This window comes from Carcharodon carcharias, chromosome 10 (assembly GCF_017639515.1).
Source record: "Carcharodon carcharias isolate sCarCar2 chromosome 10, sCarCar2.pri, whole genome shotgun sequence".
In the NCBI taxonomy this organism is placed as follows: domain Eukaryota; kingdom Metazoa; phylum Chordata; class Chondrichthyes; order Lamniformes; family Lamnidae; genus Carcharodon; species Carcharodon carcharias.
Window position 1 is genome coordinate 57,092,541 of NC_054476.1, and position 24,699 is coordinate 57,117,239.

Genomic DNA, 24,699 nt, shown 5'->3' on the forward strand with positions numbered 1-24,699 from the left:
TACAAAGGAAGATGGTTGTGGTTGTTGGAGGTCAGTCATCTAAGCTCCAAGACATCACTGCATGAGTTCATCTGGGAAGTGTCCATGGACAACCATCCTCAGCTGCTTCATCAATGACCTTCCTTCCGTCATAAGGTCAGAAGTGGGGATATTCGCTGATGATTGCACAATGTTCAGCACCATTCGTGGCTCCTCATATACTGAAGCAGTTCATGTCCAAATGCAGCAAGACCTGGACAATACTCAGGCTTGGGCTGGGAAGTGGCAAGTAATATTTATACAACACAAGTGCCGGGCAGTGACCATTTCCAACAAGAGACAATCTAACCATCGCCCCTTGACGTCCAATGGCATTACCATCACTGAATCCCCCACTATCAACATCCTGGGGATTACCATTGACCAGAAACTGAACTGGACTAGCCATATAAATACTGTGGCTACAAGAGCAAGTCAGAGGCTGGGAATCCAGCGATGAGTAACCCACCTCCTGACTCCCCAAAGCCTGAACATCATCTACAAGGCACAAGTCAGGAGTGTGATGGAATACTCGCACTCGCCTGGATGAGTGCAGCTCCCACAACAATCAAGGAGCTTGATACCATCCAGGACAAAGCAGCCTGCTTGATTTGCATCCCATCCACAAATGTTTACTCCCTCCACGACCGATGCACATTAGCAGCAGTGTGTACCATCTACAAGATGCACTGCAAGAACTCATCAAGGCTCCTTAGACAGTGTCATCCAAACCCACGACCACTACCATCTAGAAGGACAAGGGCAGCAGATAGATGGGAACACCACCATCTGGAAGTTCCCCTCCAAGTCACTCACCATCCTGACTTGGAAGTATATCGCCATTCCTTCACTGGCGCTGGTTCAAAATCCTGGAACTCCCTTCCTAGCAGCACCGTAGGTGTATCTACACCACATGGTCTATGGCGGCTCAAAAAGGCAACTCACCATTGTCTTCTCAAGGGCAATTAGGAATGGGCAATAAATGCTGGTCTGGCCAGCAAAACCCACAACCCTTGAATGAATTAAAAAAAAAAATTTGTTTAACACTTCTGGTATTTCCTTATTTTCCATTATGAATTCCCCAGGTTCACTCTCTAGAGGACCAATGCTCACTTTAGTTACTCTTTTCCTTTTTAAATACTTGTAGAAACTTTTACTATCTGTTTTTTAATATTTTGAGATAGCTTTCTCTCATACTCTAATTTCTCATTCCTTTTTTTAAGTCATTATTTCCTGGTTTTAACATTCTGTCCAATCATCTGATCTATCACTAATCTTCACAGAATTGTATGCTTTTTCTTTCAATTTCATATTATTCTTGACTTCCTTAGTTAGCTACAGGTGGTATATCCTTCTTCTAGAGTCTTTCTTTCTTACTGGAATATGTCTTTGCTGAGTGTTATGAAACATCTCCTTAAATGTCTGCCACTGCATCTCTGGTGTCCTACCATTTAAGCTAATTTCCAGTTCACTTTAGTCAGCTGTCTTCATAGGCTTGTTATTCCCTTTATTTAAGTCTAAAACACAAGTTTTAGGCCCGCAATCTCCCTTCAAACTGAATGTGAAAATCAATTGTGTTATGATCATTGCTACCTAGAGCCTCCTTTACTATGAGGTCATTCATTAATCCTGTCTCATTGCATGGTCTAGAACAGCTTGCTCTCTGTTTGGATCCAAATGTTCTCTCCTAAGAAATTGTCCCCAAAACACTCTATGAAATCAAGGTCATTTCTCCTTATTGTGCTTTTGTCATCCTTAATTAACAGACCTACCTCATCACCATTTCCCAGCTTCCTGTCCTTCTGAAATATCAAGTACCCTTGAATATTCAAGTCCCAGCCCTGGGTCACCCTGCAACCTTGTCTCTGTAATGGCTATCAGGTCACACTATATTTGTTTCTATTTGAGCTGAAAATTCATCCATTTTGTTACAAATGCTACACACATTCAGATATGGAGCATTAGTTCTGTCTTTTTACAATTTTTGTAAACTCTGTCCTTATTTGCTGACACACTCTTAAGTTTGTACGTTTTGTTCCTTACTACCACAATCTAATTATCATTACCTTTATTGCTACATTGCTCACTTGTCTTGTCATTTGCTTTTATTTTACCACATCTTCCCTCACATGATTTCCATCCCTCCCGGTCCCCCAGCCCCACCACCACTACTTAGTTTAAAGCCCTCTCTACTGCCCTAGTTATGCAACTCACCAGAACACTGGGCCCAGCATGGTTCAGGTGCAGACCACTCCAACGGTACAGCTTCCACTTTCCCCAGTCCTGGTGCCAGTGCCCCATGAACAGAAACCCATTTTTCCCATATGTTGGCTTCTTCCCACATCCACACTTAGTTTCCAACAAAGGTCACTGATTACTGATGAAGAGAGAAGATCCTGGATGATTTATTTTCCCCTCCCTAATTCTGGAACACAGCCTGATTGTAGCACTCTCATTCCTTGCTGAGATCAGTAAACTCACCACAAACCAGGGACTGAAACTGGAATCTTTTTTGAACATTTCTGAATGACATAGTTCCACACTACATGATGCATATACCATTGGATCCATCAGGTAACTAGACATCCATTAAATTTGTGTCAAATTATATTTTTGTCTGTTTATCATTCGAGTATGGTGAATGCCAGTTACTTGGTTGGCGAGTGCTACAATGTAGAAACATAGAAACTAGGAACAGGAGTAGGCCATTTGGCCCTTTGAGCCTGCTGCATCATTCATTATGATCATGGCTGCTCATCCAACTCAATAGCCTGCTTCCGCTTTTTCCCCATATTCTTTGATCCCTTTCGCCCCAAGAGCTATATCTAACTCCTTCTTGAAAGCATGTTTTGGTCTCAACTACTTTCTGTGGTAACGAATTCCACAGGCTCACCACTCTCTGGGTGAAGAAATTTCTCCTCATCTCAGTCCTAAATGGTCTACCCCATATCCTCAGACTGTGACCCCTGGTTCTGGACTCCCCCACCATCGGGAACATCCTTCCAGCATTTACCCTGTCTAATCTTGTTAGAATTTTATAGGTTTTTATGAGATCCCCCTCATTCTTCTGAACTCCAGTGAATATAATCCTAATCGACTCAATCTCTCCTCATATGTCAGTCCAGCCATCCCAGGAATCAGTTGGGTTAACCTTCGCTGCACTCCCTCTATAGCAAGAACATCCTTCCTCAGATAAGGAGACCAAAACTGCACACAATATTCCAGGTGTGGTTTCACCAAGGCCCTGTGTAATTGCAGTAAGACATCCCAGTTCATGTACTCGAATCCTCTGGCTATGAAGGCCAACATACCATTTGCCTTCTTTACCACCTGCTGCACCTGCATGCTTACCTTCAACGACTGGTGTACAAGGACACCCAGGTCCCGTTGCACATTCCCTTCTCTCAATTTATAGCCATTCAGATAATAATCTGCCTTCCTGTTTTCGCTACCAAAATGGATAACCTCACATTTATCCACATCACACTGCATCTGCCATGCATTTGCTCACTCACTCAGCTTGTCCAAATCACACTGAAGCATCTCTGCATCCTCCTCACAGCTCACCCTCCCACCTAGCTCTGTGTCATCTACAAATTTGGAGATATTACATTTAATTCCCTCATCTAAATCATTAATATATACTGTGAATAACTGGGGTCCCAGCACAGATCCCTGCAGTACCCCATTAGTCACTGCCTGCCATTCAGAAAAAGACACGTTTTTTCCCTACTCTTTGTTTCCTGTCTGCCAACCAGTTTTCTATCCATTTCAATACACTACCCCCAATCCCATGCGCTTTAATTTTACATGCCAATCTCTTATGTGGGACTTTGTCAAAAGCCTTCTGAAAGTCCAAATAAACCACATCCACTGGCTCCCCCTCATCAACTCTACTGGTTATGTCCTCAAAAAATTCCAGTAGATTTGTCAAGCATGATTTCCCTTTCGTAAATCCATGCTGACTCTGTCTGATTCTGCCACTGTTTTCCACGTGCTCAGCTATTAAATCTTTTATAATGGACTCATCAGAATTTTCCCCACTACCGACATCAGGCTGACTGGTCTATAATTCCCTGTTTTCTCTCTGCCTCCCTTTTTAAATAGTAGGGTTACATTAGCTACCCTCCAATCTGTAGGAACTGTTCCAGAGTCAATAGAATCTCAGATGATGACCACCAATGCATCCACTGTTTCTAGGGCCACTTCCTTAAATACTCTGGGATGTAGATTATCAGGCCCTGGGGATTTATCAGCCTTCAATCCCATCAGTTTCCCCAACACCATTTCCCTACTAATACTAATTTCTTTCAGTTCCTCCCTCTCACTAAACCCTTTGTTCCCCAGCATTTCTGGTATGTTATTAGTGTTCTCCTTTGTGAAGACAGAACCAAAGCATGTATTTAGTTGGTCAGCCTTTTCTTTGTTCCCCATTATAAATTACCCTGTTTCTGACTGTAATAGACCTACATTTGTCTTCAATCTTTTTCTCTTCACATACCTATAGGAACTTTTATATCAGTTTTTATGTTCCCTGCAAGCTTACTCTTGTATTCTATTTTCCCCTTCTTAATGAATCCCTCTGTTCTACTTTGCTGAATTCTAAAGTGCTTCCAATCCTCAGGTCTGTTGTTTTCTCTGGGCAGTTTGTATGCCTCTTCCTTGCATCTAATACTATCCCTAATTTCCCTTGTAAGCCATGGTTTGGCCACCATTCCTGTTTTACTTTTGCGCCTGACAGGAATAAACAATTGTTGCAGCTCACCCATGCACTCTTTGAATGTTTGCCATTGCCTATCCACTGCCATCCCTTAAGTAACGTTTCCCAATCCATCATAGCCAACTCGCGCCTCACACCATCGTAGTTTCCTTTATTAAGATTCAGGACCCAAGTCTCAGAATCAACTACGTCACTCTTCATCTTGATGAAGAATTCTATCATATTATGGTCTTTCTATTTAATTTGGTTCTGTGTGATAATGTATCTCACACCAAATTGTAGAATAGATGTAGACTGGCATTACTTCTGTTTATAACAATCTTCAATAGTGATCTTTACACAATTCATCTACATTTATATTGCATCTTTCCAAATGTTAAAACGTTGATGCACAAGACTGTAAGAATTTCAGTTTAAAAAAATCTGGAAATAAATAAAGTTGGTAAACAGTAAAAAAAAATGACCATGGCCTGAATTTTTCCCGTGTCAGGTGGGCTTGGCAGGAGTGGGCGGGGGCAGTTGGGGAGCCGATCGCTGCCTGCGATTGGCTCTGCACCGTAATTTCTTGCGGGCAGGCCAATTAAGGCCTGCCCTGCGTGGATCACGAGTGGTAGCGCTGAGCGTTGCCTGTGCGGGTGGGGGGGAGAAGAGATAGCAGGCCTGGCACGCAGTTAGCGCATGCATGCGAAAAAGCACTTCAATCTCCCTGAGGCATGGAGCTGCCTCAGGAAGATTGAAGTGCTTTTTGAAAAAATTATTGAAGACAATAAAAGTTAAATGAAACGTGTCCCCTCATGTGACTGTATCACTCGAAATGGGACATGTTTTTAAATTCAAAATAAAGTTTTATTTAAATCGTATTAGCTTTAGGAAACCTCATCCACAAGCGGGATGAGTTTTCCTAAAAAATGTAAAGGCCGCTTGGCCTTTTCGCATAAATTTCTAGTTAATTACCTTGTTAATGGCCTTATTAAGCCTTTCAATTATCGGCGGGCATGCAGCCGACTCCGGTGCATGCCGCCAAATGATATATCGCACAAGTGCGCGATGATGTCGGGACACACGCCTTGTTATTAATATTAATAATGTCTTATGGAAAAGAAAACCTGTTACCATCACCCAACCTGACTTAAACATAACACCAGCCTCACAGTAATACGGTTGACTTAAGGCCTCCAAAGTTGCCTAGCAAGCCACTCAGTTGCAAGAAGACATCCTGCCATCAACTGCTTAAAGGAATAAGTAATAAATGCTCCAGTAATGTCTCAATCCAGAGAATGAATACTACTACTACTAATAATAATTATTAAAAGTACCCTTTGATTGGATAATAAACTTGCAGTATCTCCAAATCCCATTAACAAATCAGGCTGGCTGGTCAATCATTGGTGCAAACTGGAGTACTAAGGGACTGCCTTACTTGGATCGCTTTACTGGGACTGCCACAAATCATCACCTCAGTTTCAATCTTCCAAAGCAATGGATATTGATTTTAGTTTACTAAGAGAAGAGATATGGAACAAAGGGAGCAGTATGAAATATCAACCCTTTAAGGTGAATCTCAAGACTAATTAATAATTAGCATTTCTTCCTTCTCCAACTTCCTCTCTGATTTTCTCGTGCTGTGGTGTGGTTCCATGGCTGTTACAGCCAAGAACCTGCTATTAGCTATCCTTGGCAGGCTGTTTGACCATATCTAATCCAATGGTAATATTCATATGCTTCTCCTTCCATTTAAGGTTGCTGGCTAGTGATAAGGATTGAAAACTTTAGGCAGTTTGCCCCTCATCTCCCTTCCTCTCCTGGTGATGATGATATCTACCCCATTCCATGTCCAACTGCATTGCCCCAACAGCTGAAATCTGCTAATAACACAAATCAAAGATTAAACCTGGAATCTTTCTGCTCCGTAAAGCTAGGTACTTAACCTTCATTATCTCATTAAGGTGTTGAAGGACCTTTGGTTCTTGAAATGTAATGACATTTTCCACTTTTCGTTGTTCCAGGGACCAAGCTACATGTCCACAGAATACAATACTAAATATAAACTGAAACCACAGGATTTGCCAGGTATGTTATCTTAAAGTGCTTTTAAAACCCAAAGGTATATCATTTATCCTTGTAGCAAGTGCAAAAACTAGTGTGAACTAGTCTAGTGAATAGAGAGAAAACATGGTCTAAAGTGACCCTTTGGGAGTAATTGTCAATTTTGTTGCCTGGCCAGCAACCTGGATCACCTGCTAGATTATCATTTCATTGTTTTCAATTGCTCAGTTAAAAGCTGTTTCAAAATAAACTTTGAGGAGTGTTTCTTTAAAAATTTCAAAAGGTATTATGTAAGGCAAGTAATGCATTTCTTGGGGTTGAAATTGATCCTCATTGTCCTGCCCATTTTCTGGACAGGAGCAAATAGAACCGATCTCCAGTATAATGTCCCACATCCAATCTGTACTTGAGCAGAGAAGCACTATCATAGCAGTAAAAGTCATGGCAGACCATGGGCAGTCACTTAAAACAGTTGAAGTTCTATTATAAGGTATACAGACCAATTTGGACCAGTACTAGTCATTTCCCCAGTTTTACTGGTTTTCCTTTTGGAGACCTCTTTTTTGCAGATATCAGGGGTCTAGCACCTGTTTTCGACCCCCTTTAGAAACTGGTTTGGATTAAGTAAAGCAATTGCTAGGGCTGATTTTCTCAGGAATTTTGAGCAATGGCTGTGGCCCAGGTCAGGCCGATGGAGTTGATAGCTAGAGAATGGGGCATGTAGAGGGGATCTTTATCTCTCGAGGGATGGCTTTGGCTTCCCAATATTTAATGGGAAAAACTTTCTGCTCATCGAGTACTGATGTTGGATAAACAGTCTGATAATTTAGCAACACTGGAAGAGTCGAGGAAGGTGGCGGTGAAGTAAAGACTTGTGTCATCAGCCCGCATGTGAAATCTGATGCTGTGTTTTTGGGCCTTGGCGCTGAGGGGCAGCATGTAGATAAGAAATAGGAGGGGGTGAAGGATGGATCCTTGGGGGACACCAGAGCTAATAGCACAGGAGGAGGAAGAGAAACTATTGCAGGTGATACTCTGGATTTTCAGATAGATAAGAATGGAACCAGGTGAATGTAGTACGAACCAACTGGATGGCAGTGGAGCAGTGTTGGAAGTGGGTGGTGTGGTTAACCATGTTAAAGAATGCAGACAGGTTGAGATGGAGGTGGAAGGAGTGAATTTACCTTTCTCACAGTCACATAGGATACCATTCGTGACTTTATTAGAACCCTTTCAGTACTGTTTTGGAGCAGAAACCTGATTGCTGGAATACCAGGAAAGATGGGGCATGGGTTTAGAAGGCATCAATACATTCAATAACTTTGAAGAGGAAAAGAAAACTGGAAATGGTAGTTTACAATAGCGGTGGAGTTGAGGGTTGGTTGCAGGACTACTCAATGGGATTATCTCCAAGTTCAACTATAAATTGGTTGAGTGATCGTTATTGGCATACAAGACTTTTGTTTCTTAGTAAATGTAATCAAGTTGCTGACTGAATGAAATAAATGTTTATGAACTTATATATGACTTTACTACATTTGTGGCCATAGTAGTTGTTTCCAGAGGTCATGTTATAAAATGCAAACAAGGCAAAGAGCTATAATGGACTTTAATAATTTGAAAAAAATATTAATTTCTCTGAGACACATTGAAGTATGTGCAAATATTGTTCTTGCATCATAAGATCAATTACTTAGCCAAACTTCACAGTAGAGGCAATACGTCATTTCAATATTAAAACTTTCAGAGATGAATATTCAATCTCACCATGTGTTGCTGAAGGTCAATGTAAAATATGTTTATATTTTGACAGCTTGTGATCCAAGTATGAAATTATATTTGGCCACTCTCTATTTATAGTAATAAACTGGAGCTGAATACATGCATAATTCAACTCCCATTTGCAAATTCAAGTTGAATAAAGTCTCTTTAGATTCCTCCAGAGGTGCAAATGGTTAAGGCAGTGAAAGGCTGAGTTTCTTTGATGAAGGTTATCCCAGGTTCAGCCCCTGGTCCTGGCTGAATTAATTGACCTTAATACAGATGGCTGTTGGGGCAATGCAGTTGGACATGGAACCCCCTAGCTTAGGTGTTGTATAATTGGCCAGAGCTCCTACTTAATAGGGAGCAGCCTGACCTCCACTTGTTAACCCTTCTTAATGTGTTAGACAAGCAGTGAGTGTCAATAGGCTAGTGGGTGACAGGCAGGTTCTGAAGCTCTACAGCTGCTCAAATACTTAAGGAGGGCAATGGATAGAATAGAAACAACACTGGGCAGAAATTTGCCCCCATCGGGGGGGTTGTGCAGGGGCAGACGTGAACCAGATTGGTGCCCCAAATCGGGGCCGTCCTGCCATTTTATGTGAGCGTTCCCTGTGTTGGGGGGGTGGGGAGGATTCCTTGAGTCAGTGCCTGCACACTTTGGTGCATGCGCGCGAAAGAACGCAGAAATCTCCCTAAGGCACAGAGGTGCCTCAGGGAGATTAGTTTAATGTTTAAAAATTTAAATAAAGAAAAAGAAATATTTTAAGATATGTCCCCTCATGTGACAGTGTCACATGAACTGGGACATGTTCATGAATTTTGATAAAAAAATTTAATTAATGAAACATTCATGAAACCTCATCCCGCCTGTGGATGAGGTTCCATGAAAAATGCAAAGGCTGCCTGGGCTCTTCGCCTGCCCGCTCACTTTAAGGTTGGACGGGCAGCACTGTTAATTGTTTTAATGACTATTTAAATTGCCTTAGTAGGCCTTTGACAGTTTGGCGGACGCTTCCGCTCGCCGACCCGCAAATTCTTCCCACTGCTTTCTCCTCAATAGCTAAAGAATTGTAAGTCACAAGATAGTTCCAGCAAAAATGGCCTTTTGTCTCAACTTAACATCATAGAATCACAGAGAGCTTACAGCACAGAAAGAGGCCACTTGGCCCCACGCGTCTGTGCTGACAGAAAAAAGAGCCACTCAGTCTTACCCCACTTTGCAGCATTTGGTCCGTAGCTTGGCAAGTTACAGCACTTGAGGTGCATGTCCAGTTGCATCAATACACTTTGCTTCCTGCCACTGGGCAAATTTTGTATCCAGTTTGTTACATTCCCCTGAATCCCATGGACTTTTATTTTTTTACCCAGTCTGCCATGCGGGACCTTTTCAAAAGCCTTGCTAAAATCCATGTAGACCACATCAACTGCACTACCCTCATATCAATTCTACTTGTTACTTCAATCAAGTCAGACACAATCTCCCCTTAACAAATCCATGCTGGCTATCCTTGTCCATGCCTTTCTAAGTAACATTTTATCCTGTCTCAGAATTGATTCCAATAATTTGCCCATTACTGAATTTAGACTGACTGGCCTCCCATTATTCAGTCTATCCCTCTCTCCCTTTTTAAACAAAGGTATAACGTTAGCAGTCCTCCAACTCTCCAGCACCACACCTGTATCCAGTAAGAATTGGGAAAATAATAGCCAGATTAAATTTGAGCTAGGACTTGTTTAGCCAAAAATATTTTCTGAAGTGTAAAGTAAACCAGCTGAAACTCTGGCGGTGGTGGGATTCAAACCCACACACCTGTAGAGACTGGCATCTGAATCCAGTGTCTTAGACCACTCAGTCACACTCCATAGCTTCATTAATCCATCTTGAAAGATCCTAAAGTCTCATTTCATCATTCAATTGTTTTTTCAAATATTCCAGAGCTTTTGTTTCAACTGCACTTCCTGTAATTCTATTTCATATCTTGATCACTCAATGTTAAAAAAAAATCTGATATTCTAACACTAAAGTTATCTTTCACTAGTTTGAACCTCTGCCCATTCTCCTATGCTTATAATTTAATTTAAATTGGTAACTTGGATTAGCTTATTTTGATCTCTTAATTATGCCACAAATCTGCATAAGATCGATCACTTGTCAGAGACCTTGCAGTAGCCAGCCAACTGCACCAACTGATTCACCCAAATTGGGAATCAATTCTGTGGTATTCCTACTTTGTATTGCTCAGCTTCATACTGGGAATTCCATTATCAACTGAGCTCTCCAGGGAAATATGAAATTATGAAGCTATCTTCTTTGCATTTCAGAATACTGCAGTTGAAGTCAAGAAGTGCAAGAGAAAAGATGAATAATTCATTCTTTCCTAAAGGGATTGTAGGTGTTCTTGATAGAAATGTCATGAATGATAGAATGGCCTTTATTATTTATACTTATCTTGTGGTCTGAACATATACATGGAATGAAGCAGCATTATATTTTAAACATTTATATTTTATTACGTACTGACATGTTTTCACTGATTACTTTATATATCAACAGTTTTTTCCCAACACAAAACAGTGGGGAGAAAGGAGAACAGTGGGTTCACAGAAGGCTCCCCTCTGAAGCCTATCACTTACCATCACCCATTAGCATACCGAGGAGACTTGCCGGTGAGTTAGGCATTGAAACAATGCACTGTAACCAATGCTTTTAGGAAATTAAGCACATGCACAGCTTCGCAGTCTTTGTTTAAATCTCTTCTAAAAGGTAAGCAATTCAGAGTGCCCCAGGGGCTCCAAGACATTAGCATGCCATAGTTGACATAAAGATTTCAGTGAGATGTTAGGCAAATTGTGAATGAACTGTTTAATGTTCACCTGAACTGTGAACAACATCCAACAGTGCAACTAAAAATTCTGTCCTTCAGTTTTTAAAAAAATCATTCCCGGGATGTGGGCATCGGTGGCTAGACCGGCATTTATTGCCCATCCCTAATTGCCTTTGAGAAGCTGGTGATGAGTTGCCTTCTTGAACAGCTGCAGTCCATGTGGTGTAGGTACATCCACAATGCTGTTACGGAGGTAGTTCCAGAATTTTGACCCAGTAACAGTGAAGGAATGAAGATATATTTCCAAGTCAGGATGGTAAGTGGCTTGTAGGGGAGCTTCCAGATGGTGGTGTTCCCTTGTGTCTACTGTCCTTGTCCTTCTAGATGGTATTGGTCATGGGTTTGGAAGGTGTTGTCTGAGGAACGTTGATGAGTTTCTGCAGTGCATCTTGTAGATGGTACACACTGCTGCTACTGTGCATCAGTGGTGGAGGAAATGAATGTTTGTGGATGGGGTGCCAATCAAGTGGGCTGCTTTGTCCTGGATGGTATCAAGCTGCTTGGGTGTTGAAGGTGCACTCATCCAGGCAAGTGGGGAATGTTGTTACGACTGGTCCCTGGGTGAGGTCCCCCAATTTGTTAACTTCCTGAATGGGACCCCAATTTTGTTATGCTCCTGGGTGAGGAGGAATGACCTGGCTCCCCAACTTTATTCAACCCCCCTCAATTGGTCGTAACAAGGTGAATTTAAAAGGAATTGCTTCCCCACTCCACTACCACCTCCCCCCCCCCACAATCTATGGATACCTTTTCCCAGTCCAAATATGTTTTTGTCTGAGAAGGAGACAATTTAACCAGGCTTTCTTGAGTCAAAGAAAGAGTATGTTTATTAGTCATTAAAAAACCGATGGGTAGAAAAATATAAATACAACACACACACATACAGATCAGAAATGAGAAATTGAGTCCAAATAAAAGTTGAAAGAAGATATATAAATCAGTCTTTGGCTTGACCATGAGAAGTAGATGACAAAACGTTGTGATTGTTAAGTTGGGTGATTCCGGTAGAGCTGACTTTGGCAGTTTAGCAGTTGGTCTGGAGATACTTGGTTCTGCAGGTTAGCTGAAGAAGCTCTCCTATTTCAATTATGGCTATGCTGACTTGTCTCCAGCAATAGAAAGAGAGCCCTCTTGCCTGCAAGCTGCAGGGATGCCTAGTTGATCATCTTCTGCTGTGACTTACACAGCACACACTAGCACAGACAGATCATGTCAGCAGCTAGCTTTTTAACCCCGTTCCTTGCATATTCCAGAAATGGAAAAAACAAACATGTCTTTCACCCAGAGTCCATTTTCTTTCAACTCAGGTCATTTCCACATTCTGAAATATAACTCAACAAGAGATGGTTCTGGATATTTGCTGAGATGTGGCAATCAGTCTCCATTGTCTCCGCAACCACAGGGGATTAAAGTTCAGTCTTTTGCATTTCATTTTTTCCTTTCAAGTGTCTCTGTCTGAAGTAGGCCTTGATACCTTTTTATGTGTGACATTCCATGTTATTCTGGGATTAGCCAGTCAAGTATCATCCAATAGGAATTTTCCAGTAAACGGTCACTTTACATTCTCAGCCATCTTTTACTTGGTGTCTTTGCATGTATGTCTTTTCAAAAAAAAACACCTGTATTTCTTAAAAAGTTCAACATGCCCGTAAATAATTTGAGGCTGAAATCAACTGTTGTGACAGTATTCAATCACATTCCTGACTTGTGCCTGACAGTTATAACTGTTGAGGGCATGTTGAACTAGTCATTCCCTCTTTTGGACTATTTCAATACTACCAGGCATTTCCCTTTATTTCCTTCGCTGGAGTATCAGAGAAAAAAATGGAGGCAAGGGATTGCAACATTCACAGTGATAATAAAGACCTACTTTGAAACTATAGGGCCAATAAATTTAATAGGAGCCTTTCACTGCCATTATTGAGACTGGAATGTCACAATTACAAGACATACAACTCAAATTCCATGGTTAATCAATATTGAAACTAAAAGAAGATGAAAGTTACAACTGACATTCTCTGTTACTGTGATCATCATCCACTAACTCGACTTGACCTTCTTCACATCTTTTCAGCTTTTGAAATGATTAGTTTCATCCCCCTCCTCCATAGCCATTCTTCCATTCTTCCTCACATGGTCCACTCTTAAATATTCAACTGTAGCCATAACATCATCAGCTGTAACTTCCCTTCCCATCACTAAAACTTTACCTCTAGAGTTCCTCAAGGATCTTTCCTTAGCTACCATTGCTTCCTCATCTACACCTTGGTGACAAGAACCAAAGACATGGGCCTTGATATCAACTGTCCCTGTGATAGATAAGAGAGGGTTGTGAGGGGGTGGCTATGGGGACAAAAAATAAAAGTCGGGGATTACATCTCCAATGCTCCATGTGCACATGGATTGCTGTTTTGTGGTGGCAGCTTTTGAGTCGTGCGAGCGTTGCACCAAATATTCAAAGCGGGCTTCCACAGTGCAATTGGGATTTAGATTTAAATTTAATGGCTATCCTGTTGCTTTACTGGGTGTTGGGGAAACTCAGTAGTCAAGGGAGATAGGAGCTTTAGCTTAAGCTAAACTTCAGCTCATCTAAACTTCTGCCATCCTTATTGTATTCTGCACCAAGTCCTGCTTTGCTAAAAGCCCTGTCTTCACTGAGCCATGTTGCCATCCAGTTTTCTAATTTCTCGAATTTAAAATTAATATCTTGTTTCTAAATTCTTCCATGACCCTGCATTTCCTACCCCTGTAAACAATACCCACCTTCTGAACTGTCTTTTCTTTGGCTCTAACCTCATGTGCATCCCTCTCTTTTGAACACCATTGCCAGATAACCCTTCAGTCGCCTAGGTCCTACACTCTGGAATTCCCTTCCAACACTCTTTGGTTTCTGCATCTCACACTTTCAATTTAAGATCCTCCTTAAAACTCAATGCTCCTAATGTCTCCCAATTCCAATATTCCCTTGTTTGGCTTGGTATCCATTTTCCTGAACATGCCTTTATGAAGGGTCTTGGAATTCTTTTTACCTTATTGCTATTATACAAATGCAAATTACTGTTGTTGAAACTTGGTGGTTTGTTGTGCCAATTTAGTGACATGCCTGAAATTTTCACTCTAAGATTTTCTAATGCTGACTACTCTTGACATTGGGGTGCTAGTGATGAGAGAAGTTGAGATAAGAGTATCAGAGAAGAAGCATACTGCATAACACTGAAGCATAGAGCCCTCCTAATAATACCAATGATGACATCGAGTGACACTTCTCTGATACAGCACATTGGTACCAATAGCATTCAGATAAGTTCATACGCATTATTCTATAAACTGAATTCCTAATCTATTTTGCTCTCTCATTGGAATTACAAAGCGATAAGGTAAAGTCAATCAAGACTGACATTTCATGGCTAGCACATGTTAGATGGCTATGGGTTAAGAACCAACAAGAAGGTAATGCCTTTAGTACCTACAAAACACTTTCAGATGCCCTGAGGATGTGAAAGATGCTGCAGAAAAGCAACCTCTTCCTCCTCCTTTCGGAGAGGAAGGGAGAAGTAATAATCGGACAAATAAAACAGTGAAGAATAATATAGTGATGTGCCAAAAATTGGCAAGCTAGGTACATATGGGGGTCACAGGTATCAACGTTTGACACAAATTAATAATTTTGCTGAGGCCACGCGAGCAGGTAATATGAGAAATGAGGGGGAAATAAATCACTCTGAACTGGTATGATAATAAGAAGTTAGAGTTATGGCACACTTTTGGTGCAGGCAAGAGAGAGCTTTATTTTGATTCTAATCAGTGCTTTAGAGTGGCAGTGCCTTAAATAAAAAGTTTCAGACAGCCCTTTCCCTTTATTTAGAAAATATGGATAAAGTGCAGGACACAGCTTAATGCAGACAAAAATTAGTTGAGACTGAAGAGAATTTTTGAGGAGTTAACCAGGATGGTCAGTGAGGGTGATGCATTTGATGTAGTCCATCTGGATTTTAGTGAGACTTTGGATAAAGTCCCAGTTGGCAGACTGGTCACAAAAGTAAAAGCCCTTGGGATAAAAGATAAACTGGCAAATTTGATCCAAAATTGGCTCAGAGGCAGAAGCAAAGGGTTATAGTCAATGTGGGTTTTTGTGACTGGAAGCTGTTTCTAGTGTGGTTTCGCAAGGCTCAGTAGGAGGTCCCTTGCTTTTTCTGATATATATCAGTGATTTGGGCTTAAATGATTTAATTTTGCAGTTGATACAAAAATTGACCGTGTGGTTGACAAAGAAGACTGTTGACTGGTAAGATGTCAGTGGACTAATTGGGCAAGTGGAGCAGTGGCAAATGGAGTTCAATCTAGAGAAGTATGAGGTAATGCAATTGGAGAAGGCTAACATGGCAAGGGAATACACAACAAGAAGTATAGAGGAACAGAGCGATCTTGGCACATATGTCTACAGTTCCCTGAAGGTGGCTGGACAGGTAGATAAGATGATCAAGAAGCTAAATGGGATACTTGCCTTTATTAGCCAAGACATAGAATATGAGCAGGGAAGTCATGCTGTACCTGTGTAAAACACTGGTCAACCTACAGCTGGAGTCCTGATGCAATTCTGGTCACCGCACAATAGGAAGGATGTGATTCACTGGAGAGAGATTTACGAATTTGTTGCATGCACTGGAGAATTTTAGTTAAGAGAAAAGATTGGATAGGCTAGGGTTGTTGTCTTTTTGGAATAGAAAGGCTGATGGGGGGGATATAATTGAAGTGTAGATGCTGAGGGGTCTAGATAGAGGTATAGGAAAGCCCTTTTGCCCTTAGTTGAGGGAAATGTAAGCAAGGGCCATAGACTGAGGGTAAAAGGTAGGAGACTTAGAGGAGATTCGAGGGCATCTGGAATTCACTGCCTGAAATGGTGGTAGAGGCAGGAACCTATGTATAATGGATATGAAGTTGAAGTGCCTACAAGGCTACAGACCATGAGCAGGAACTGCTCCTAGTCAACAGCATGGCCACAATGAGCCAAATAGCCTCACTTTTCCTGTAAATTTCTATGGTTCTATCAACAACCTTTAACCCAGATCACATGGAATGGCACTGATCACTTAGACACATTGTTCTGGGTACCCCTCAACAATACTTATCAGGCCAGTTCTAGTTGCACAACCATATTGGCCACATAAGAGGTCAGATTTACCTGTCCTCCCCCATCATGGCACTTCACAGGTGTTCCAGGATTCATTGTCCCGGGCTATTTATATGTTATAAGGTTACCCCTTTTGCAGACCTACCCCCAGATTGCCCTAGCATGAATGGATCAGGCAGCTGCTAGCCGTGCCATGGAGATCAGAACCTTCTTGCTACAGCTAGAGAATATCTGAGGAGGGGGTTTGGTGAAGTGGGTGGGATTTAACTTTGAAAATACTTCCTTGTCCTGCTGCCAGGACCCTGTGGATCTTGGGGTGACAAAGATTTGAAAGCAAATCACAGTACCATATTTTATCTGCACTCATGCACTGGAGCTCACAGTGTCCTCTCAGTTTAGAATATGAAGTGAGAGATCTGGAATGTCCCCTCTCACTTCAACAACATGGCTTTAACAGATCTGCACTTCCCTCCATCCTTGGGAAAGTCCTTTCAGTTCTCAGGCTACATTGAAATGCAGTGATCTCTTGAAACAAACATTCATCACCAGACCCGAAGTGTATGGACATGTATATGTGTGGAAATCTTCAAAATTCCAACTATCAGCTGATTTGTTATTGCTTCCCCATCAATGGCCCAGCCTGCCTATGATTGAAGAGCAGGCATAAACCTTGTGGGCACCACATGTGCTACTGTCTATTCTCTAAGTTAGAATTTTAAAAAGCCATTACTCACCCGACAATGTTCCAAATCTTTCTAACAGATTTCCTAACTGTAATGAACTTGATGCACCAGACAGGTTTCTTACTTGAAACAGATAACTTTATTACAGAGCTCTTTCAGAAGCTACACGCTTCAAACAGGTCCATGGCTAGAAAGCTCCGCCCCTAAGTTTTCCCATGCTTAGAGCTCATTGGTTAGTACAACACATGACCTCTAAAGGCAGTAGGAAAGGTTATACTGACAATCTCTACATTTCTTACCCCTTTAATTTTTTTTACATTTCCGATTTACAAAGAATATATTAATCCACAACATATAATGTTGTTTCATATGACGTGATTAAAGATTAAGTCTCTGAGGTGGTTTTCTAATTCACTTAGAGCAGCGTAGCTCTAACATTTGAGATTCTCCCACTGGATTGAAATGATCAGGAACTGCAGCATCAGGGAGATCTTTAGATAGTGCAGTTCAGGATTAGTTAATTCAACAGAGACATCAGAAATATCTGTTCTATGTCGATCTGTCACCTCAGGGTTAAAGGTTCGGCATCAAATACAGATGGAATAACTGATTGTTGGAATGTCTCTCTATTCTTTAGATGATCCACATGTTTTCAAGCAATCCAGTTTTCCACTTCCACTCTTGGGAGGACAAGGGTCCAGTTCCAGCGACAATTATACCAGGGACCCAACTAAGTCCATTTCCAAAATTCCAAACAAAAACTGTATCTCCCACAGTAAATCTTCAAATTTTGCAATGAATATCACGATTCACTTTTTGACTACTCAGGTTCTTCTCTACCTTCCCCTCTAACTTTGGAAACACCAGACTTAACCTTGTACGAAGATGGCGTTTCATCATTAATTCAGATAGCGTTGAACCTGTAGTTGTATGAGGAGTCGTACGATATTGAGAAGAAAACGTGAAAGTTGAGTATGTAAAGTGCCTTTGGATAACTCCTTCATTCTTGATTTGAAAGTTTGCACTGCTCTTTCAGCTAACCCATTGGCTGAGGGATGATATGGTGCTGTTTTAATATGTTTAATTCCATCTCAGCTCATGAATCTCTGAAATTCCGCATGAGTGAAGGCAGTACCGTTATCCAAAATTATGACTTCTGGTAGGCCATGTACACTAAAACATTGGCACAGCTTTTCAATAGTTGTACACAATGTCGTGATCTAACTTCATACACAACCGTCCGCTTAGAATGTGCATTGATGCTCAATAAAAACATGGCACCTATAAATGGACCTACATAGTCTATATGTAGTCTAACCCAGGGGCAACCAGGCCACTCCCACGGATGCAGTGGAGTTGAAAAGGGCAACTTCTGTTATTGCTGACACTGGAGACAGTGCTTGACCATGCTTTCAATGTCATTGTCTATGCCTGCCCAGCAGACATAGCTTTGCGCAACCATCTTCATCTTCAAAATGTGCACTGTGAAGCTCTGTCAAGAGTGGTTCTCCTCCTTGCAAAGCGACTCTTGATCCCCACAATAAGATTCCGTCTTGACAACTTAACTCTGTTTTATGGGCATGGAATGGTGTTATCTCTTCAGACACTGTTGAATTCGACCAATCCTTGCAATGCCTGGTCTTGGATCTTTGACAGAATTGCATCTAATTCCTTATTTGCTTTGCACAGAATGGCAAAGAGTCCAAGAAATTCAACAAAAGTACAACTTCTTGTGGGACTGGAGCATGTACAATGCTGTCCGTTAACAGAAGATGACTGAGTGCATCTGCATTTGCAACATGCAAGCCAGGATGGCGCATAAAGGTATACTCATATGCTGATAAAAGCAAAGCCCAACATTGGTTTCTTGCTGAGGCTGTTGCCGGAATCACTTTATCCTCACTAAATAAACCCATCTGACACTATGGTGACATGTTGTCCATGGAGATACTGCTGGAATTTCTTCACTCCGAATATTACTGATAAACCTTCCTTTTTAATTTTGAATAACCCTTCTCGGCTGCAGAGAGGCTTCTGGAGACATAGCCTATTGACCTTTTGGAACCATCTTCCATCCTGTGCGACAACAGAGCTCCCACACCATAAGGAGATGTGTCACAGGTTAATGTTAATTCTTTGATGGGTCATAATGTACTAGTAGACATGATGAGTGTAATAGTTTCTTGACTTCTACGAAGGCTTCTTCTTGATGTGCATTCCATGACCAACAATGGTTCTTTTTCAATAATAAGTGTAAAGGGACTAACACTGTTGACAAGTTTGGCAAGAAATGACTATAATAATTTATCATGCCCAAAAAAGACTTGAGTTCAGTAACACTGGTAGGAGAGGGCACCTCTTTGATTGTCCTACTCTCTCCTCTACTGGATGCAACCCTTTGGCATCCAGTCGGTGACCCAAGTAAGTGACTTCTGTTGCTACGAATGTGCATTTCTCTTTCTTCAATCATACACAAGCTTCCAAAAATCATCTTAAAATCTCTTTTAGGTTGGCCAAATGTTTGGCTTCCATTGATCCTGTGATCAGGACATCATTCATGTACACTACTATTCAGAAGTGCTTGCAGTAGGCTTTCCATGGTCCTTTTGAAGATTGCACATGCAGATGATACACCAAAGGGTCGGCGTGTATATTGATACACCTAATGCGTGTTGATGGTTACATACAGCCTGGACGTGCTCTTCAGCTCTATCTGTTGGTTTGTATGGCTAATTCCTTCAGCTAGCTTAGCGTACAAATCTTCCATCCTCAGGATAGGATATTTATTTAATTGAGCAGCCTTGTTCACAGTTAATTTGTAGTCTCTGCAAATGTAAATAGTTTGATCTGGTTTCATCACAGGGACTATGGGCGCTGGCCATTCTGAAAATTGGACTGACTGGATGCTGCCTAGCTTCTCTAAGCGACACAATTCTGCATCCACCCTCTCCTTTAGGGCATAAGGCACAGGTCTGGCATTAAAGAACTGGGGTGTCGCCTGTGAATCTACATATATTTTTGCTTGTAGGCCTTTTTTTTCCACAATTCATCATGAAATACAGTGTTGTATTTCCTTAACAGCTCAAGAATTCCTCCTGTTCTCACTCGAGATATTTCAGACCAGTTGAGCTTAATTTTTTGTAACCAGTTGTGGCTCAGAAGACTAGGTCCTTCACCTGGCACTATGATTGCTGGAAGCTGGGCTGTCTGTTGCCTATAGGACAGACGTACTGTGATGATGCCCTTTACCTGTATTGCTTCTCCAGTGTACGTCTTCAGCTGAACCGTGGTTTGTTCCAGGTTCAGTGGCTGGGTACCTCCATTTAGGTATTTACATATATGTTCTCCCACCCATTTGGTTGAGTCTCTCGTATCTACCTCCATGCCTAGAGGCTTCCCATTCACTTGAAGGGCGATGGTTGTTGGTTCAGTTTTTATTGCTTTGACATTGTATAGGAATAGCTATCAGTATCTGCAGCTTCTAGTTCTGTTATATTGTACACTTCGATCATCTCGGTCTGCTGTCTGATTGGCTGCCTCGATTTCTTCCTACATTGCTTTATTATGTGCCTATTTTTGTGACAGTAATGGCACTCTGCCTCTTTAAATCTGCAGGTATCTGGTTTATAATTAACCCCATGTTGGTAGCAGATTAATTTCTGAATCATTTGTCAGATGCTTCCACTATGTCCTTTCAATTTTGACCAACAGAGACTGTCTCCCACTTCACGACTGTCTCTCTGGTTTTCATGCCATATCCAGTAGTAGGTCCCCATCCCAACTGAAGAATGGCACCATGTAGCACACTCCACAAAGCCTGCAAGTCCCTCTCGGCACTCTCCATTGCTAGTGCTATTTCCATGGCCCGCTTCAAGTCAATGTTAACTTCTGCAAGTAAACAGTGCTGAATGGTGTCGTTGTGCATGCCACAACTGGTCCCGCAGCATGTCATTGATTGTATCTCTGAAGTCACAGTGCTCAGTCAACTGCTTCAATTTCACTATATAAGTTGCGATGGATGCTCCCGGGTCCTTACTCTGGCGTTGCACTTAAACTTCTGCAGAATTATCGATGGCTTTGGCTGAAAATGTGTTTTCATGAGGTCTACCAGCTCGCTCGGGGCAGTCAGACTGCGGATGACGTTATATGTCTTGCTGCCACAGACATTTAAAAGAGTTGTTTTCTGCTTCTCCTCTGCTGTTATTTCATTCGCCATAAAATAATAAAAACCTGGGCACACTATGTACTGGCTCCAGTCTTTCATGGATGAGTCATAAGTGTTGATTCTGCCAAAAAGTGGCATGACAGGTGAGTATATTTTTCTTTCTTTCCTTAAGAATTGATGTACTCACACTCACGAGGTGAGGTGCAGTGTCAGAGCTACTTATCCTCGTCAACAATGTAATGAACTTGATGCACCAAACAGGTTTCTTACTTGAAATGGATAATTTTATTACAGATAAAAATAAAATACTGCAGATGCTGGAAATCTGAAATAAAAATAGAAAATGCTGGAAAAACTCAGCAGATCTGACAGCATCTGTGGAGAGAGAAACAGTTAACTTTTCAAGCCTGTATGACTCTTCAGCCATACGGACTCGAAACGTTAACTCTCTCTCTCTTCACAGATGCTGTCAGACCTGCTATGTTTTTCCAGCATTTTCTTTTTTTATTAGTTTTATTACAGAGCTCTTTTTGAAGCTACATGCTTGAACCAAGTCCATGACTAGAAAGCTCCGCCCCTTCAGTTACCTGTGTTTAGGGCTCATTGGTCAGTACAATCATGTGACCCCTAAAAGCAGTAGGAAAGGTCATACCTAACAATCAATACATTGTGATTTATGATCCAACACTATGGTGAAATGTCATCCATAACCCTACAAAAAAATGATAACTTCTTAACATAAAACAAAGAGGGTGCTTGATGACCCTTGAATCAGTGCCCATTGTTAGATAATGACAGCCTTTACAGTCAGTCATTTCTTGTGTGCTCTGGTCATAAATATTCACATTCTGTTCCTCTCTGGTCTGAAATAACACATTTTGTACATTAACAAAAAAATAATCACAATTTATTGAATCAAGTTGACCTTGATTTTGAAAGTACTTGATGGTGACATTAGTTTTCAGCAATGGATGATGATTCTGTCTCTCAGCACTGACCACAATGACAATAAACACCAAAAGCACCATTCCGTGAGGAGCAATATTCAAGACTATGGGTTGTATTTCTGTCAAAAGGAAATCAGAATTGTGTCATTGTAGTCTGAACACTTTCAAATACAATGTATCTAAGATAGAAGCAATGTGCACTTCTGACACATCAATATAATGGCAAGAAGTTGTTTATAATTAAAACACCAATCTCCAGTTATTAATTAAGAGTGTTATAGTCAGCTCCAGTTCCATTTCAATGGAATTTATGGTTTCCTTTAGGGATATTGCACAGACCGACCAACGGGAATTTCCATAACAAAATCGGACTATCTACCATCTGGAACTTTACATGTAAGTAACTCCATGCACAAGGAAAATGTTTGAATTGAAAAAAATGTAATTAAAAATCAACTGTTTTTGCAATGATGCGACATGCATTCCTCCCTGGATTTTCATTGAATCAGGAGCCCTTTAAAAATGGTGGGCAGGTCCCGATTCTGGGATTTCCGAACCCTAATTTTCTGGCAGCTCCACTGTGGAGATAGGCATGTCCCACTCCTCCAAATTTTTCAGGGGGACATGCTAGGCTTTTGAAGAGTCATGGTTCATGATGATTATGAACCAGCCCGAGCTAGCAAAACTGGAAACATAGTGTTCAATATTAGATGTGATTCTGCAATTGGACACCATTTGCTAAATAACCCTCAGCATCCTAAGAATTATGCTGACAGCCAATTTAAGTTTCAGTCAAGCTCGCAGTGCGACACATTTGCATCTACTAGAAGCAACATATCTTAATACACAGGCCCCTGTTCTTTGCAGACAGAAATAATATGTACACACACTCCGTGTTTCAACTAAACAAAATAAGTGACAGCCATTTGCTGGTTCATTCCCCAGGGCAATGTCTTGACAAATTAGAGATAAGCTGCCTGGTTCAATTTTCAAACAATGGTTGGCAGTTAACTGTCAGTTACCATCAACTGGTCCATTCTCCATGACAATATCTCTACCAATCAGAGGCCACTTGCCAACCAATCAGCACCCTCTTATACAGTATAAATTGCTTGTTTCCCCTGACATTGGCATTTTCTTATGAATTGTATTCATGAGTGCAGGATGAAACAAAAATACCTGCTTTTTCCAGCAATAATGGAGTTTGCTAGTCAGATATTGTAACCTATACACTTCCATATCTGGACTTTATAAATTATGGGTCATCAGTGAAGTTGCACCTCCTATTGTTGCATTTGCAATCCTAGTCGGCAGCACTGTTGAATCTTTCACTGAGAAATAGATCCCTTAAATATCAAATTGAAATTTTATAAAAATTGTGATTGATACACAGGGAGATGAATTTTTGCCTGCAGTAGCAAATAAGTTTCACAGAAGCACTGGTTTCACTCACAGAGCTGGATTATCACTGAACACAACTGTAAGTACTTGCTTCCATCAACTAATACAAACTACATTTCACAAACTGGTAGGCTAGCCTACAGCAATCATTTTTCCTGGAGTGTAATAGTTACCCAGGGGGTTTCACTTTCTCTGTGTAAAGGTTAATGCATTCAAGTCAAATTCCTGACTGTGTTTATTTACACTGTTAAATTTGCCAGATTCCTCTACTCATAATTGCTATTTAGTGCTCTCCTGTTGGAAGATGCATGTAGGTCAGTTGAGGACGGGTTCAAGTTTGGCATGCTTCTCTTGGGTAATATATCTTGTTACGACCATTGTCTGGACTCGACTTGAAGAATGAACAATTTTGACAAGACCCCAGACAATGTCCCAGAGGACACCTAACAACTGCGACTGCCTTCAGAAAATGAAGGAAAAGCAAAAGAAAGCACAACAACATCCTTTGCTACACAAGTGTTTGAGATGAGCAATGCAAAGTTGAGTAGGACAAGGTTTGCTTGCGAGCACCTACCCAGTCGAGCCCTTTGAGTTATTCAGCTGATTTACGCTGTTTAATTATGTCATGTGGAATAAATAAATAATACTTTGGTGTTGAATGCACTGTACAGAGCTGAAAATAAAGCTGTAATACTATCACACTGGCTATGTGATGCCGAATACATTCTAGCTTTTGATAAGCTTTCAGCATCATCTCCTTTTTACTTACGTCAAATCCTTATATCATGCCTGCCCACTGTAAAATGCAAAGAGAAACCAGAACATAATTTTGCAAAGAACATCGTACTTAAGGATGTAATTCAGCTGAGGCTATTCTGATGTTGTTAATAACATAAACAGCACTGAGTGTTTGAATTACAGCACTTATATCTACCTGTC

The 24,699-nt window shown here is 41.1% G+C and overlaps 1 protein-coding gene across 1 annotated transcript in view; it reads left to right on the top strand.

The window, feature by feature from the left end:
* Nucleotides 1-24,699, top strand: part of ppp1r32 (protein phosphatase 1, regulatory subunit 32) — a 127,660-nt gene that overhangs the window by 44,093 nt on the left and 58,868 nt on the right. The window contains exons 6-7 of the mRNA XM_041196646.1: nucleotides 6,745-6,808; nucleotides 11,103-11,215. Of these exons, the coding sequence (XP_041052580.1) occupies nucleotides 6,745-6,808; nucleotides 11,103-11,215 (177 nt within the window). The remainder of the gene's footprint in view (nucleotides 1-6,744; nucleotides 6,809-11,102; nucleotides 11,216-24,699) is intronic.